The sequence below is a fragment of the Leucoraja erinacea genome, chromosome 7, assembly GCF_028641065.1.
Source record: "Leucoraja erinacea ecotype New England chromosome 7, Leri_hhj_1, whole genome shotgun sequence".
In the NCBI taxonomy this organism is placed as follows: Eukaryota; Metazoa; Chordata; class Chondrichthyes; order Rajiformes; family Rajidae; genus Leucoraja; species Leucoraja erinaceus.
The window spans coordinates 52,806,798-52,826,366 of record NC_073383.1 but is presented as its reverse complement, the minus strand read 5'-3'; the positions used below and the strand labels follow the sequence as shown (position 1 = coordinate 52,826,366).

At 41.5% G+C, this 19,569-nt stretch overlaps 1 protein-coding gene across 1 annotated transcript in view; it reads left to right on the top strand.

Annotated features, from left to right (window-relative positions):
- LOC129699148 (inactive dipeptidyl peptidase 10-like) overlaps positions 1 to 19,569 on the top strand; it is a 657,345-nt gene that overhangs the window by 379,766 nt on the left and 258,010 nt on the right. The window contains exon 5 of the mRNA XM_055638816.1: positions 10,593 to 10,667. Within this exon, the coding sequence (XP_055494791.1) occupies positions 10,593 to 10,667 (75 nt within the window). The remainder of the gene's footprint in view (positions 1 to 10,592; positions 10,668 to 19,569) is intronic.

Sequence of the window (19,569 nt, the reverse complement as noted above, 5' to 3'; positions counted from 1 at the left end):
TTAAATGCCATAATTGTATTTTCTTTCACAGCCACATCCAGCAGAGCTTTCCAGGTCTCCACTAGTCTTTGTGTGTAAAAACAACTTTGCCCGCCAATCTCCATTAAACTTTCCCCCTCTCGCCTATTGTTACCCCCTCTAGTGTTGGCCATTTCCACCCTGGGAAACAGGTTCTGATTGTCTACCCTATCTATGCCTCATAATTTTATATACTTCTTTCAAGCCTCACCTCAACCTCTGACTTTCGAGAGAAAACAATCCAAGTCTATCCAACCTCTAATCCAGGCAGCTTTTAGTTTAGTTTGTTTAGAAATACAACATGGAAACAGGCCCTTCAATCCACCAAGTCCACACGGATCAACAATCGACATACACTAACTCTATCTTACACACTAGGGACAATTTACATAAGACAATTAACCTACAAACCTGCATGTCTTTGGACTGTGGGAGGAAACCAGAGGACCTGGAGAAAACCCACATGGTCACAGGGACAACATACAAACTCTGTACAGACAGCACCTGTAGTCTGGATTGAACCCAGGCCTCTGGTGTTGTAAGATAGTAATTCTATCACTGTGCCACCATAAACATGCTGGTAAACAGATACTGTGACTCCATCCCTGTTGCATCAGCAGCTTAAGTGAAGATCCTCTTATTCTGGCGGGTCTGCTGGTGTCATGACGGCTTCATCACCAAGGTACGTCTTTGTTCTAACCCAAGCCCCTGATTACCAAGAAAACAACACCGCTGACTATCGCCAAGCTCTCTCAATTACCATCGAGGTGACCCTGGAACTAGTTCCTTTATCTCCAGATAAAAACATTTCTGAGATCCAGTGGCCTTTCGTGAAGGCACTAGTGAGCTTGTTCCTATTCCTTACTGCTGAGCCTGCAATCTCAGCTGCACTAATCATGTCCTGCTTTGTTGAGACAATTGTACACTTCTGCATTATGATAAGCATGCTAACCCGCCATGCTACTTGCCGCGCCCGTAATGTCCCATATTAATACTAAATATCTTTCCTGCAGATATATATTTGCATTGTCAAATTATTCACTGATTTCAATCCAATCTTCCAAAATGTGTTTGTCTTTTGCTTTTTTGAGCTTTGGGGAAAATAGAAACGTAAGAAATGGCACGCAGCCTTAATCGTGCTCTGTCTTTCAGTGAGATCTTTGTTAATCGACTTTAACTCCAAATATCTGGCTAATCTCTATAACCTTGGCTAGAAAAGATCAATTGACCTCAGATTTAAATTTATTAATGGAGTGTTGAAAGACAGAATTCTTAACGGGTCATCTTAATCACCTATTATCTCCTTAATCTGGTCTCTCCTGCAAATCATTAAGAGTGCAATGTGAGCAAAGATGTTTGATGAATGAGTTCAACCAATTGATTGTCACTTCCTTTGATGTAAATTTTATCCTGTGTGGCCCCTTCCCATTGCTCCCAACCTGGGACATGTGAAGCAAACAGATTTCCTAGTGAAGCTAAAAGACATTGGTACTCCGACCAATATCAGAGTGCAGTTAGCAAATTGAATGCCTCTCAGGAATTTTGGGATTTTCACACATTCATAAATTCATACATTTTAGGAGCAGAATTAGGCCATTCAGCCCATCGTGTCTACTCTACCATTCAATCACGGCTGATTTATTTTTAGCTCTCAACCCCCTTCTCCCCATAACCCCTGATACCCTTATTAATCAAGTTTCTGTCAATTTCTGCCTTAAAAATATCCATTGACTTGACCTCCAAAGCTATCTGTGGCAATGAATTCCACAGATTCACCACCCTCTGGCTAAAGGAATTCTTCCTCATCTTTCTAATGGTACATCATTTTATACTTAGGCTGTGTCTTTTCCTAGACACTCCCACTAGTGGAAACATCCCCTCCACAGTCACTCTATCCAGGTGTTTCACTGTTCTATAGGATTCATGTGTGCAGATGGAGAATTGCCACCATTCCCATATGGCGTTACGAGAATATTTATGAGGATGTTGCCAGGACTTGAGGGGAAGACATTAGGCAGGCTAGGACTTTATTCCTTGGAGCTCAGGAGGCTGAAGGGTGATCTTAGAGGTCTTTAAATTCTTTAAGAGAATGTCTTTTACCCAGAGTAGAAGGATCAAATACAAAAGGACATATATTTGAGCCGAGAGGGACAAGATTTCATACAAACCTGAGGGACAATGCTTTCACTCAGATGGTGGTGGATATATGGAATGAACTGCCAATGGCGATAGTTGATGCAAATGCTATAACAGCATTTATAAGTCACTTGGACAGATACATGATAGGACAGGTTTAGAGGGATATGGGCCAAATGCTGACAAATGAGACAAACTTAGATGAGGCATCTTGGTAGACATGAACGGGTTAGGGCGAAGGGTCTATTTCTATGCTGTGTGATTCTATAACTCTGAGAAAATGCAGGCAGTTTTCCCTTTATTAGTTGCTTAACATTTCCATTTTCGTTGGTTCCAGCAAATTCAGTGGTTTCCTTTTGAAAACAATACAATAGCTTCAATAAGGCAATGGCAGAGGCCCAGGACCGAAAGATCGGATTCGGAATGGGAGGGTTGAATTGTTGAGCCTCCGGGAGATTGCGAACAGAGCGGAGGTGTTGGGCTGAGTGATCGCCAAGCCTGCGCTTGGTCTCACTGATGTAGAGAAGTATTGCAAGGTTGGATACCAGATCGACAACTTGTTTTCTGAACAGAATTTCTGAAAACCACCTTTATTATCAAAGCCTGTTAGATGAACTATTGCAGCGTAGGCCTCCGTTGATGTTCTCACTAAAAATCCCTGCCGTAATAGACATTTGCACTTTGCACTCAGTTTTGATATCATGGGGTTGTAATTCAATTGGCAAACGTTGAGTCTTGAAAGAAATTGCAATTATCTTTTTCTTTCAAATCATGCCAAGGTTTGACAATGCAAGTTGATGTGGAATAAGATCTACTGGTTTGCCAGAGAAAACAAAAAATGGTCATATCAATTTCACAGAAAATGTTAGAAGCATTTAGCAGGAGAGGCAACAATGGTACTGAGCGAAACAGTTAATGTTTGTTGTCTGAGACTCCACATTATGTCTCTCAGTAAAGGAGATTTCACTTACTGCAGTTAAAAGCAATTTCAGAAAAAATGATTGCTTAGTTCACTTATCATGAATGCTTCTCCTTTATCGATCTCTGAAGATCCAGCACTATTGGAAGTAGATGAAAATTAGATATTTGAAAAAAAGCAATTCTGCCTGGCCAAACTCTGCTTACAAATTACCTTGCAGACGGGGAATCGTTCTACACATATATTTTTCTCTTCTATCCACTTTCCCAATGACCTATTCAATCTAATATCAAATGTTTACATTGCCTCTGCCCCAAGTTCTTTCTCTGGTAATGAATTACACCATTTCCCAATTCTGGGCAAAGAGAGAAAGGCCTTGTTTGGTCTTGGGCAGTAGCCTTGGAAAAAATGTCTTAATGTGAATGGAAGTGACTGTCAGTATCATTCTCTTACCTCTAAGTTCTCCTCACTTCCACAAATAGTTCAATGATATGATCTGGGAGAAAAGTAACACACCACCTAATCTCTCTTCATGTTTGTAAAATAGGAGGCATGGCTTTAGGTCAATTGGCAGAAAGATTAGAGGGAAGTCGAGGAAAAAACTTTATTTGACATAATTCAAATAGAATGCCATTTATTGTCATTCAAACAGATTGGTTTGAACAAAATTGCATTTTCTATAGTCTTACATTACAACAAAAAAACAAGACCCACAATCAACACAGTTTACACAAACATCCATCACAGTGAATCTCCAACACCTCCTCAGTGTGATGGAATGGAAAAGTCTTATCTCTTCCCTTTGTTCTTCTCCCGCGGTCCAGCAGTCCAACTGCAGCGTCGAGGCGAACTGGGGCTCCCGATGTTAAAGACCCCGGCGGACGATGGCCGTGGCCATTTAAGCCGTGCCGGGCGATGTTAGGCCACACTCCGAGTCATTTAAACCTCTCTCCAAAGTTCCAAAGTGGGGTCGCAGCCGCACGCCACCACAGCTCCTCTCACTCCGAAGATGGCCAGCTCCGCAATAGCAGGTCCGCAGGCTCCGCGACTGGAACCCTCAGGTTGGTCCTGGCCGGAGACTTCCGCCGGCTCCATGATGTTAGGCCCAACGACATGGGAGACCCGACAGAGAAAAGGTTGTGTCCCCGAACGAAGAGACTAACGATTTCCCCCACCCCCCACATATACACAGCTAAAGAAAAATAATAAAAACTAGACTCAAGACATACATTTAACAAGACAAAAATAAGAAATAAAAAAAACTGTAGTCTAGCCGCTGCTGACAGACTACAGTTCGTTTTTTTTTTTTTTTTGTCTTGTTAAATGCCACCAACTAGTGCCTGAATTTTGCAGTTTAGAAGAGTGGTGTAGGTGGGAACATGCACAAGTTTTTTTTTTAAGTTTGTCTATGAACAGGGCTGTAAAACAACTCTATAATACTGAGATGCTTCATATATCATTGGGCTCCACAAGAAGTGGCTGATGCACTGCATGATAGCAAGACACAGGTGAAATGTATGGTGCTATGGTGGAACCAGCACTCATCATGCAAGAAGGATCCAGTCAGAAAACAGCTTAAGACTGGAGCAAGAGGTTCTGGTGTGAACGCAGACAGTCTGTCTGAAAATGTGCTTGGGTTCAGTGGAAACAAGACATGAATCAAAAGGTTTTGGTGACAACTGTGCACAGTAGGTGAGATAGATTATCAAAAATAATGACTTCAGTGTCTTAAAATTCATCAAGACCAGCTGCCATGAAATAAGTAAATGATGGAACATACAATAGTTCAGCCACGATTTATAAAATGAAAAGTCAGATATTTTGGGTGTGCATCCTATTAACATTTATGAATATTAAGACGAACATATTAAGTTTAGGAAATATGTAAAATAAATGTGTGTGGAAGAAAACTCAACAAACCTGCTATTTGTGCATTGAAAATAAACATAACCAGACCAACTACAATACATTCAGTCCCTGGAATGATCAGAACAGTGATGGAAGAAGTCATTAATTGTGGCATTAAGTGACACCTACTCTCTAATAATCAGCTTATCAACAATCCAATTAGATTCCACCTGTCACATGTGGGACACTTTTATTTGCCAGAAATTAACACTGGAGAAAAGATGAGAGTGGTTACGCTTAACATCAATTTAATATTTGACACCGAGTTACATTAGTAAACAGAAGATAAATGTGTTCAAAGGGAGAAGCCTCCAGTGGACAAAAAATCAGTTCATTGTTTTATTGAGAGTAATAATTAATTACAAACCAGCATTTTCTATCTTCTTTCAACTGTCCTTTCCATGACAGCCATCAGTTTAGAGATGAATGACCTTTAAATTCCAGGGAAAGGGGGAAGGGCAGTAAGAAAAAAGGAAAGTCTGTGATAAGCTTAAGAGAGAAGTGATTGAATGACAACTTGGCTAATGAAAGAGGCAAGATAAAAGGAGAAGTACCCAGGAAGAGATACATACATATAACAGAATAGTATAGCACGGGAACTGGATCTTTGGTCCACAATGTTTGGACTGAACATTCAAGATTCAAGATTCAAGAGAGTTTATTGTCATGTGTCCCTGATAGGACAATGAAATTCTTGCTTTGCTTCAGCACAACAGAACATAGTAGGCATGACTACAGAACAGATCAGTGTGTCCATATGCCATTATATAAATATATACACACATGAATAAATAAACTGATAAAGTGCAAATAAAAGATAATGGGATATTAATGTTCAGAGTTTTGTCCGAGCCAAGTTTAATAAACCTGATGGCTGTGGGGAAGTAGCTATTCCTGAGCCTGGTCATTGCAGTCTTCAGGCTCCTATACCTTCTACCTGTAGGTAGCGGGGAGATGTGTGTGGCCAGGATGGTGTGGGTCCTTGATGATGCTGGTAGTCTTTTTGAGGCAGCGACTGCAATAGATCCTCTCGATGGAAGGGAGGTCAGAGACAATGATGGACTGGGCAGTATTTACTACTTTTTGTAGTCTTTTCCTCTCCAGGGCGCTCAAGTTGCCACGATTCAACTGGTCAGCATGCTCTCTACTGTGCACCTGTAGAAGTTAGAGAGAGTCCTCCTTGACAAACCAACGCTCTGTAATTTTCTCAGGAAGTAGAGGCGCTGATGAGCTTTCTTAATATTAGCATCAGTGTTCTCAGACCAGGAAAGATCTTCAAAGATGTGCACACCCAGGAATTTGAAGCTCTTGACCCTTTCAACCATCGACCCGTTGATATAAATGGGACTGTGGGTTCCCATCTTACTCCTTCCAAAGTCCACAATCAGTTCCTTGCTTTTGCTGGTGTTGAGGGCCAGGTTATTGTGCTGGCAACCATATGGACAGTCACTCGATCTCTCTTCTATACTCTGACATCCCTATCAGTGATACGTCCCACAACAGTGGTGTCGTCAGCGAACTTTATGAAGGAGTTTGCACTATGACCGGCTATGCAGTCATGAGTATAGAGTGAGTTCAGCAGGGGGCTAAGCACACAGCCTTGAGGTGCTCCCGTGCTGATTGTTATCGAGGCTGACACTTTTCCACCAATACGAACTGACTGTGGTCTGTGAATGAGGAAGTCAAGGATCCAATTACAGAGGGATGCGCAGAGACCCAGTTCTGCAAGTTTGGTAACCAGCTTGGAGGGGATGATTGTGTTAAATGCCGAGCTGTAATCAATGAATAACAGCCTGACATATGAGTTTTTGTTGTCCAAGTGGCCCAGAGCAGAGTGGAGGGCCAGCGAGATCTCATCCACCGTTGCTCTGTTGTGGCGGTAAGCGAACTGCATGGGTCCAGGTTTTTGTCGAGGTAGGAGTTGATTTGCGCCATGATCAACATCTCAAAGCACTTCATCACCACTGACTTTAGTGCCACTGGTCGATCATTGAGGCACGTCACCTTACTCTTCTTGGGCACTGGTATAATTGATGCCCTTTTAAAGCAGGTGGGGACCTCAGACCTCAGAAGTGAGAGGTTGAAAATGTCCGCAAAAACTCCAGCCAGTTGGTCCGCACAGGTTTTTAGAACACGACCGGGTATACCATCAGGTCCAGGTGCTTTTTGAGGGTTCACCCCTCTGAAGGATTTCCTGACGTCGGCCTCTGTGACTGAGACTGAAATACCATCACAGCGAATGGGGGCTCGACAAGGCACATCGGTGTTCTCCCTATCAAAGCGTGCGTAAAAACGCATTGAGCTCGACAGGGAGTGATGTTTTGCCGACATTCGAGCTGCCTCATAGTTTCCCTTTGTAGGAGGTGATTGCATTCAGGCCCCACCACAGCTGCCGAACATCTGTCTCATCCTCCAGTTTGGAGCAGGTCCCTTTTGGCCTTTTTGATGGCCTTACCAAGGTCGTATCTTGACTTCTTGTAGACCACTCTATCATCAGACATGAATGCCCGGTGTCTGGTCTTCAGAAGAGTGCAGATCTCAAAGTTCATCCAAGGTTTCTGATTGGGAAACACTCAGATGGTTTTTGTAGGGATGCAGTCCTCCACACATTTCTTTATGAAGTCTGTAACGACTGTGGCGTATTCGTTCAAGTCCGTTGCCGAGTCGCTGAACATTGTCTAGTCTACAGACTCCAGGAGTTGGATAGGACTTCATAGTTTAGTTTCCAATTGATATGCATTTTAGAACACAACACGAGTCTTTGAAGCAGGTAGGAACAGTACATGTTTGCAGGGACTGGTTAAAAATGGCTGTATAGACCGGTGCCAGCTGTTTGGCACAGAGCTTAAGAATAGAGGAGGTAGATTGTCCAAAGAGCCCCCCGCTCTTTGGAAAATCGTCACATGACCAACGACCTGAGTGAGCTTTACTGCAGGTTTGAAAACCAGAAACGTAATCCTGGTACCCCCTCTCCCCCTCCCTAACCAACGCAGCCAGACCCCAGTCTACAAAGAATGGACCCTGCAACCTCTCCTTCCCATTCACCGCTTCATACCTACTTAAGGCAAGACTCCAGTATGAAAAGACTGGACCATTTCCCACCCCAATCAACACTTCACACCCACTCACAGCTTGACCTCAGTCTGCAGAGACTAGGCTTTTCTACACCCACCCCCCTCCAATCACCACTTCACACCCAATCACCCACACCCTCTGTGCTGCACAACATCACTTATCCAATATCAACAATAAAAATAGAGGAGGTGGAGAGGCTTTTCAGAGGACAAAAGAGCCGGAAATCTCCAGGACTTGACAATGTTTCCCCCGCTACTCTTAAGCTCTGTGCCAAACAGCTGGCACCGGTCTATACAGACATTTTTAACCAGTCCCTACAAACATGTACTGTCCCTGCCTGCTTCAAAGTCTCCACTATTGTCCCTGTACCTAAAAAGACATGGATTACTTGTCAACAGACTACAGGCCTGTCACACTGACCTCTGTAGTCATGAAGACACTTGAAAGGGGTTGTGCTGGCCCCGCTGAAAAATATCACAAACTCCCTGCTTGACCCTCTGGAGTTTGCATATTGGGCCAATAGATCTGTGGATGAGGCAGTCAACCTGGGCCTGCACTTCATCCTACAGCACCTAGACCGCCAGGGGACCTATGCGAGAATCCTGTTTGTTGATTTTAGCTCTGCATTCAACACCATTGTGCCAGAGCTACCACACTCCAAACTTTCCGAGTTGACTGTGCCTGAACCCCTCTGTCAGTGGATCACCAACTTCCTGACAGACATGAAGCAGCATGTGAGGCTGGGAAAGCACATCTCGGACCCGCAAACGCTCAGCATAGGAGCACCGCAAGGCTGCGTACTCTCCCCTCTCCTCTACTCTCTCTACACCAATGACTGCACCTCCACAGACACCTCTGTCAAGCTTCTCAAGTTTGCGGATGACACAACCCTGATTGGACTGATCCAGGATGGGGAGAAATCTGCCTACAGACAGGAAGTGTTACAGCTGGCGTCCTGGTGCCATAGCAACAACCTGGAGCTCAATGCTCTTAAGACAGTGGAATTGATTGTAGACTTTAGGAGTGCTCCCCCTCCACTCACAATCAACAACACCACAGTCACATCTGTGGAGTCTTTTAAGTTCCTGGGAGCCATCATCTCCAAGGACCTTAAGTGGGGGGGGGGGCTACCATCGACTCCACAGTCAAAAAGGCACAACAGAGGATGTACTTCCTGCGGCAGCTGAGGAAGCACAATCTGCCACAGGCATGTGATGGTCCAATTCTACACGGCCATCGTAGAGTCTGTTCTCACCTTCTCCATCATGGTCTGGTTTGGCTCAGCCACCAAGCACGACACCTGGAGGCTGCAGCGAATCGTCCAATCAGCAGAGAAGATTATTGGCTGCAACCTTCCCTCCATTGATGAACTGTACACTGCAAGGGCCAGGAAGCGAGCGGGCAAGATCATCTCTGACCCTCTCACCCTGGCCACAAACACTTTGAATCACTTCCCTCTGGAAGGCGACTTCGGATTGTCAAAGCAGTCACAGCCAGACATAAAAACAGTTTTTATCCACGAGTAGTTGCTCTACTCAACAGCCAAAAATCTGTAGCCTCCCTTTGATCTGGTATTTTGTTGGTTCACATGTTTGATCAATGGTGTTTTATCATTAATGTTTTATTATTATTAATGTTTAGTGTTTTCTGAGTCATTTGTAACAGTCACTGTATGTCATGTTGTTACTTGTGGGCGGAGCACCAAGACAAATTCCTTGTATGTGAATACTTGGCCAATAAACTTACTTACTTACTTACATTGTTGCAGATGCCTGAAAAAAACCTCATATAAATGGACTCATGCTCAGACATATTGGATGAACTATATATAGTACCTGACAGCTGAGACATTCATTACTTATAAATAACCTCATACATTGCTATGTCTTTCACCATTGTGGGAGAAGACATAATGCAAATAATAAAGCAAAGTAGAATGGTGATAGAGAGCTCGGGACAGTAAAAGAATTATTATCTACACAACGATTCCCCAGGTGTTTAATCTTACTGTGGTGGCAAGATGTTTTAGACATGCAGTACTTGCTTTGGTAGTGGAATATACTGTGTTACAAAGATTATGCTGTCCGAGATATTTATGAAATGTGTCTCTCTCCATGTGGCCTATTTGACATCAACAACCCAAAACCAAAAGTGTTAAAATGATATATGGGAAGATTCTGAATTATTTTCTTGCAATGATTGCATATAGTAAGGTCGGGGGTAGGGGTGGGGGAGTTAATGTAAAATATTTTGCCAATTCATATGATACAAACAGCTGAAACTCTCGAAGATACACTGTTTTATGACCTATTTTAAGATAAAACTCTGCAGTTCTTAATAATGTGCAAATAATGTAAGTCATGGGTTACACTCCAGCTTGCTGCAGAAATATAAAATACCTGCAAAACTCTATCAAGTGAAAGAATGATATTTATTTTCCAAAGTGAAAACAAAAATCATTTATTTTTTGATATAACTTCATTTCTATGTTAATATTCTGCAGCATTTTACCTGATTTGTGCATTTCATTTTGTAGGTAACATTTAAAGCAACAAAATACTCCGTCTCCCCAGATCTTAGATTTGTTCTTCTTGCATATGATGTCAAACAGGTAAGACCAAATTAATTTCATAAAAATAGAAACTTTTAAATAGTTACCTCTATAGGGCTTATTTACTGATGTCACAAGTATATTTTATAAACTAAAGATGTCAGAATATAATTAGGAATGCAATATTACGTAGCTTGATTATTTTAGTTGTTATCATGAAAATCAATATATAAATAATTGCTGGGCATTCAGATTTTCTCCAATGTAAGTTTATGATGTTCTTTCCTGCGACAGGAAATGTAGATTTGGTCAACTCAAAATCCACTTGTTTTATTTTCTGAATCTCCGTGTAACTCCTAACAGATGATCAAATGAAAATGGTTACAATTCAGAAAGAAAGATATTAACCAATATAAAATGTTACACTTCAGTAGAAACAATGGTATTTGTGATGATGAATCATCTTTCCTTCAGAGATGTAGAAGGAATTTGAAGAATCTCTCTGAAATTTGTTTTTTACATTTATCTGTTTTGATCTTTTAGTATTGCATAGTGCTACTATTTGGGACATTTTGCCACCAGTCTAATGTAAATTATTCAATCTCCTGGAATTGCTATAACAATATAGTCACTTGCAGTAAACCTGGCCAGATCAAAACTTGTGAATATTTGGCAAAGGAAGATTGTGTTGCTATTTGTCACTTGTTCTTGGGGAAGACCCTGGTTTCTCGTTTATAGTGTTGTGATGTGTATGGAGGTGGCTGATTCGACCAATCTGCAATTGAAGTTTCCTTTCACACAGTGACAGAGTTGTAAGAAAGTTGTAGCATTAGTGATCCTTGTTTTTTGAGATTCTCTTTTCTTCTTTGTTTCCTCCATTCTAGTTTACTCATATGAATGAGCAGCACTTTTTATGTGGGTGCACCAAACAGGATGATCCAATGCTTGTTTCTCCCAGTGGTATGTGTCAATTGTGAGACACTTCAAGGATGTTCTCAGAGTCTTTGAATATCTATTTCTGTCCACGATGTGGTTGTTGCCCTCAGACATCTCTCCATGAAGTAGCTTGTTTGGTATTCTGTCAGCAGATAGTTTTCTGACATGTCCTGCCTATTTGATCTATGATCTTTTCAACAATGTGTAGATACCGGGAAGGTTTGTCTGGAACAGAATCCATGTGTATGGAATTTTGTCTTCTTACTTAATGTGGTATTTTTCTAAAACAGGTCCTATGGAAGTGGTTAAATTGTCTGGCATGTCTGCTGTACACTGTCTATGTCTTACAAGTAAGGGTGGGTATGGCAACAGCATGATATATCGACAGCTTGGGTTTTAGGCTGATTTATCTTTGTTCATAGACTTTACTTCCCAGTCTTCTAAAAACAGAGCTGGTTGTTGCTATCCCATTGCATCTTTGTCACCAATGTTTACTGATCTTGAGAGAGTGAAACCAAAGTGTGTGAACTTGTTCACTACTGAGAGCATCTGATCATTCAGAAGGATGTATGGTTCTGTGTATGATGTGTTTGTTGCAGGTTTGTGCATAATTTCTGTTTTATTTTGCTAATTATGTTGCCGCAGGTATCGGAAAATATGTCCAAGCTTTCCTGCTGGACAAATGGCCAATTAGATCCCAGTGCTTGGGGCGTGAATGAATCCGAGGTTTTGTGATTATGTTGTCATCAAGAGATATTATTGGTCATGATGAGGTCATGCATTTTGCACAGTCTGAGGAGCAACAGGCCATTACTGTTGGACTTTCCTCTCCAATTTTGCTAATATTTCATTTCCAGGCTCAGCAGACTGTTCAAACTCCTGCACTGACATCTCCAAGAATTATAAGTTTCTCTGACCTAGTTGCAGCTGAGATAAACTTTGTCGAGATCTTCATCAAACTTATTTTTGGTTTCGTCATCAGTAACTAAAGCAGAGTTCCAACCTAAAAAATACCTGTAATACCTGGAATGTAGTAAGATTGTGATGCATTTGTCCACAGGCTGCTGCCTACATACATGGCTAGAAAATGAAAAAGTATGGACGTAACCTTTTGAGGATTTCTGCCAATTTCCTGCAGGTTGTGCTAACCATAAATTGCAAGGCCCAGTGTAATGATAGTGCATGGGTGGGGCAGAATGGCCCTGACTATAAGATGGCAGAAAAATATGTAATTGCTGGAAAATTGCTGAAGACTTTAAATGCTTGCAAGTATCCTTGACATTTGGGGCCATTCATACACCATTAATAAAATAAAACAAATCAGTAGAATTCAAATTTTTCAAGTTTTAAAACAATGTTTAAAAAACTATTCAGCATTTTTTTTAAATCATAGAAAATTTTCACCAATTCCTAAAATAGTAATTTATCCTAGATAAATCCTGTTCCATCATAACGTTGGTTGTCCTTTTAAATAACTGGTTTTGTTGTTCCTTTGCCTGTTCTACAGTTAAGAAAATCAGCATGTTCTGTATTGAATATGTGATTAAGTACGTTAAAAAAGCAATTAGGAGGGCATGGTGCATCAACAAAATATCACCAGGAAACAAATTTAAGTAAAATTCCATGTTATTTTAAATAAAAAATTCAAAGACACAAAGAACTACAAATGCTGGTTTACAAAAAAAAGATACAAACAGCTGGAGCAACTCAATGGGTTCAGCAGCACCTCTGGAGAACATGGTTAGATGATGTTCGGGTCATGACCTTGTATGAAGATAATATCAAGTTCAAATTTGCATTTATTGTCACTTAACCAATTAAGATACAGTGAAATTTGAGTTACAAGACAGCCATACTAGTGAAAAGCAACAATACACACAGCCACATAAAATAAAATTGAACATAAACATCCACCACAGTGGAATCCACATTCCTCACTGTGATGGAAGCCAATAAAGTTCAGTCATCTTCCTCCTTTGTTCACCCGTGGTTGGGGTCTTTGTACCCTCCGCAGTTCGTTGCTGCCAAGCTCAGCACCAGCCTGAGCCGTCATTTTGTGCTAGATGTGTCCAAGCCCTCACATCGGGATGATCGAAACTCCAGCGTCGGGACGGATCTCCCGCGTCGGCCTCTTCTTACCGGAGACCGAGGCTTCACAGTGTTAAAGTCCACAGGCCCCGCGGTCGGAGACCTTTCACCAGTGTTCCTCGGCAAAGGATCGCAGGCTCCGCGATGGTAAGTCCGCGACGCGCCGTGCCCGTGGCTCCGGGCCGGTCTCCAGGAAAGGCCGCACCACTCCACGATGTAGGCTGCAGGGGGAATGGAGACGCGACATGGAAAAAAATTGCATCTCTGTCGAGGTTAGTGGCTGGAAAAAGGTTCCCCTAATCCCCTACCCCCCCACATAAAACATACTAAGAAATATTGAAACATACATTAAACCTACGGCCCCCGGGTCGAATGCAGTCCATAACCCGAAATCATCCGGCCCGCAGAGCGCCCCCCCCCACCCCCTCGAGCTCTTCACCGAGCGCGGCAAATCGCTTCCTCGAGCGTGGCCGAACGCTCCCCCAGTACAGCTGCGCACCTTCCATGAACACGTTTAAGAAAGTACTGCAGATGCTGGAAAAATCGATGGTAGACAATAATGTTGGAGAAACTCAGCGGGTGAGACATGCAAGGATTGCATGAGGCTGCCTCACCTGCTGAGTTTCTCCAGCATTTTTGTCCGGAATGGTACCATTTGCCAATGGTACGGTTATGGCGCCTCCGTTTTTGATGTGTGGAGTATAAGGATAGACACTGTTTTAGACCAGGACCCTTCCTCAGACTCTGAACCTGGTTGGGCACAAACCAGGAGGCCTGGAAATTGAGCTGGAAGCCATCTAGCACAAAATGACGGCTCAGGCTGATGCTGAGAAAACACACCTGGTTGTAGTTGTTAGCCCAGGTCTGACCCAAAACATCACCTATTCATTTTCTCCAGAGATGCTGCTTGATCCAAATGCTGCTTATGCCAGCATTTTGTGTCTTTCTTCGGTATAAACCAGCATCTGAGGTTCCTCCCCAAATTTGAACAAAATTACGAGAGAGCAAAATTCCGTGCCGATCAGCAAGTTGAATTTGCCCCGTGCACCTGGGGCCGAAACGGCGGAGCCGAAACAGCGGTGCCGAAACAGTGGCGCCGAAAAGTACCCGACACTTTTTGTCTACCTTCTGTGAACACGTGATTTGATGCCTGGGGAGGGTTGAGGGTGGGATCCATGTGTTAGATGTGGTCCGCCATCTGCTCACAGACATGCGTCCCGTCTCCTATGTGGAACAAGGGTGCCGACGCCTAATTTAAGACATACTTAAAATAATAAAAACAGAGAAGGGACAAGACAGATTGTTGGTGATGTGGCCATTACGAGTGATATATGTAAAAGGTTTGGGGAAAGGATTGGGTAATGAGACTAATTTGCAAGTGTTTCTAAGTAAAACGACTGGCAAAATGGCCCATGGTATTGTACACTCCCACATCCCCAGTATACATTGATGGCGCTGAAGTACAAATGGTCAAAAGCCTCAAATTCTTAGGAATAAATATCATCAGCAATTTGTCGTGGACCATCCACATCAAGGCAATGGCCAAGAAAGCACACCAAGACCTCTACTTCCATAGTTTAGCATGTTCCCAAATACTCTCGTCAACTTCTATAGATATGCCATGGAAAGCATTTTATCAGGATGTATCACTGCATAGTTTGGGAACAACTCCATCCAAGAGTGCAAGAAATTGCAGAGAGTTGTGGATGTAGTCCAGACCATCACACAAACCAACTTCCTTTCCATGGAATCCATCTATATTCCCTGCTGTCTTGGCAGGGTCACCAGCATAATCAAGGACCAATCACACCTCGTCACTCCCTCTTACCCCTCCTCCTATCAGGCAAGAAGTCCAGACTGTTTCTTCCAAGCTGTTATCAGGCAACTGAACTGCCCTCTATCCAAATAGAGTGTGATCCTGGCCACCCATCTACATCATTGAAAACCTTTGGACTTTAATTGGTCTTTATCAGTCTTTATCTTTTATAATTTTTTTAAATAATTTTATATGTTTCTATAAAATTCCCCCTCATCCTTCTAAACTCCAGTGAATACAAGCCTAGTATTTTCAATCTTTCCTCATATGACAGGAATCTTTCCTCATCTTACACTAAACAATGTACCATTTATCATATATATATGTACACTGTGGTCGGCTTGAATGTCATCAAGTATAGTCTTTGACTGGATAGCACATAGGAAAAATGTTTTTTACTGTAACTCGTTGCACGTGACAATATTATAGTCATAGAGTGATACAGTGTGGAAACAGGCCCTTCAGCCCAATACCGGCCAACATGTCCCAGCTACATTAGTCCCACCTGCCTGTATTTGGTCCGTGTCCCTCCAAACTTGTCCTATCCATGTACCTGTCCAACCGTTTCATAAACATTGGGATAGTCCCAGCCTCAACTACCTTCTCTGGCAGCTTATTTCATACACCCACCACTCTTTGTGTGAAAAAGTTACCCCTCAGATTCCAATTAAATCTTTTCCCCTTCGCCTTGAACCTATGTCCTCTGGCCCTCGATTCCCCTACTCTGGGCAAGAGATTCTGTGCATCTAGCCAATTTATTCCTCTCATGATTTTATACACCATTATAAGACCACCCCTCATCCTCCTACTCTCCAAGGAATAGAGACCCAGCCTACTAAACCTCTCCTAATACTGTAGCTCAGATCCTCTAATCCTGGCAAAATCCTCATAAATCTTCTCTGAACCCTTTCAAGATTTACTTAAATGAAATTAAACTAAATTTATATCATTTAATAGCCAAGACATATTATTACTTAAAGCCTTTGTTTTGAATTGAATAGTCTTTGCAGTCCTATGCATTGATTTTTCACACAGAGATATCGAATGCCTTGCGATGTTTTGTGAACATTTAAATACAATTCACAATCTTTTCCCTAGCCTGTTCTTTGTAACCATCCTATAAATGAATAGGTATGATCAGATTTTTTAATCAGTCTATAACAAATAAATAAACAACATTACATTGCCTTATTCATCAAGGTAACTGCACACCCTCAAAGGTTGTTGCTAATTCACAAACACGTTTTAGATTATTTATTTATTTAAGAACAATTCTGTTTTGAGAAACTCCTCAGTCACCAACAAGCCATTTCTAAATGCAGATCTTTTGCAAGGTCTAAAGCTGGTTGCTACAACATTTCTGTGCTATTTTAAGACAAGGCTCTTGTGAGACAATTCAAAAACGCACAGTGAATACTTAGTGGCTAAATTAAGCGATTGAGCAACGTCACAGGGGATTCATTGTACTTGGGACATCTACTTCATGTCTCTTCAATGAGGCAAGGCATGCCACGTGGCAGCTAGGCCTGCTATAGTGGAACCCGAGATCAAGCCTGCAGCATTACCTTATGGACCTTTGCAGCTGCCAAAGAGTATTATTATATTTAAATAGTCTCTGAAATTTAGAAATATTTTTGAAGTGTATATGGATTTAACTAATTAAAATATTTCAAATATTTAAAAATAAGAAATAAATGTAATTAAACATATTAGTGTAAATTAATTATGAGCAGACATACAAATTGAACTAGAGAAAAAGAATAACTTAATCAGAACATGCTCATTTCAAAGATTGGTGACCCCGTTCAAATATTTGTTTCCTGCTTTAGCAACTATGTCACAGTTGGCATAAACCTAAGGGGCCGGATGTGAAGAGCATCCAATCGATAATTAAGTTTACTTTTACTCCAAAGACAAAGTTGCTTTGTGGGAAATTAATGGTGCCGTGGAAAAGACATAGGCTCCCTTCGAAACCCTCGCTTTTAATCATGAATGGCTGTCTTTGTACATATTGATGATTTGGAAGATCTAGATTATTACAGATCTTGTACACCTGTATGAGTAAAGATTACTGATGAGTCAATTTGATTGATTTGTCATGCACTCTGCTCCCAGAGCCTTCATTTGTTGATGTTCAAGTTCCTCAATTTTAAGTTGAAGTCGGGCTTCCTCAATTCAAAATCCAACCTATGAATGCAAGCGTACCATATGACTTGGGCATTGTGGCAAGTTATTACCACTTGCTGCTAGATGGCATGGCACCCCATAGACACCCGCACTGAAATCCTGCCCAGATGCCCATTCATTTCTTATTTTTGCAATGGATTTTCAACAAATTTGTCTAGCCACAAATTGTTGTAGATGAGAGGGATCTAGGACTGCAGGTGCATAGTTCCTTCAAGGTGGAGTTTCAGGTAGATAGGGTCAAAAGGGCTTTTGGCACTTTGGCTTCCATCAGTCAGAGTACTGAATGTAGAAGTTGGGAGGACATGTTGCAGTTGTACAAGATATTGGTGAGGCTGCATTTAGAGTATTGTGTTCATCTCTAGACACCATCTTATAGGGGAGTGGTTGTCAAGCTGGAAAGGGTACAAAGAACATTTACAAGGATGTTGCCAGCACTAGAGGGTCTAAACTATAGGGAGGGGTTGAGTGGGCTGGGACTATTCCTTGGAGCGCAGGAGGATGAGGAATAGATTGGGTAGATGCACAGTCTCTTGCCCAGAGTAGGTGAATTGAGGACCAGAGGACATAGGTTTAAGGTGAAGGGGAAAGTATTTAATAGAAATCTGTGGGATTTTTTTTCACACAAAGGGTGGTGGGTGTATGGAACAAGCTGCCAGAGGAGGTAGTTGAGGCAGGAACTATCCCAATGTTTTAGAAACAGTTAGACAGGTACATGGATAGGACAGGTTTGGAAGGATATGGGTCAAATGCAGGCAGGTGGGACTAGTGTAGCTGGTGCATGTTGGCTGGTGTGGGCCAGTTGGGTCATAAAATTGTATGCTGTACAATTCTATGACTCCACAAGATGCTGAGATTATCTTTTTAGATAATAATGTATGTCGGTTGATTATCTGCTACTCATAAGCCTTATTCTTTTATTCTTTTTAATTTACTGGAGGAGTAACTTCTGCTTTATATTCTCAGACCATGTCTGTTGAAAGTAAAATTATGGAAGGTGCAAAACAGGCATCAGAATTTGACCCAATCTCTTACCAGGAAGATTAGTTTGAATATGCTATTTTATTTTTATTTTCATTAATACTCTAGAGGATGATAATTTTATTGAAGATGCAGAGCAATTCAGATTATTTGTGATGGATATTGCCAGAATGATATGCTGACTAATCCTTGATTAAATATTATATTGAGCATGGATCAAAACCATGACATTTCTTGAAATAGCAAGATACATAATCATGTTATTTAGCCCACTTACTGGGTTTCTGAGCTCTGTTGTGTAATACTGTTTTTTTTCCCCCCCATTTTACTCGTCAGGTTATCATTATGATCTGCAACCCCTGAGCACAAATGCACTCAATGTTAGGCAATCTAATGATCTAAGCAAGGTTTAAATAATGATGAATGCACCTTCAGCAAGGTCTTATTACTTTATAGATTTTACTTGTATTTGGAACAAACAGTCATTGGCTGTTGTTAAATTTTTTATTAGATTTATATGAATGTTTTTTTCAAAGAAGGCAGGCACCTTGAACTGTTGGAGTGAAAGGTTGAAGATGTCCACAAAAACTCCATCCAATTGGTCCACATGGGTTTTAAGAATGCAGCCAGGTACACCATCAGTGCTGAGCACTTACTGGGGGTTCATCATTATCAAGGATCTATTGACGTTGGCCTCAGAGACTGACATCACAGGATCCTTGGGTGCTTGTAAAAACACATGTATTTTCAAATCAAAAACAATTGGCAAAAAAAAAGTTACCAACAATATATATTTGACAGAAAACTATGCCCGGTAATTTGAACATATTTACACCATTATAATAATTATTTTTTTAATACAGAAAGCAGAAATATTTCTGCTGTTTTAGGCAATCTAATGATCTAAGCAGGGTCTAAATAATGAATGCACCTTCAGCAAGGTCTTGTTACCCAAAA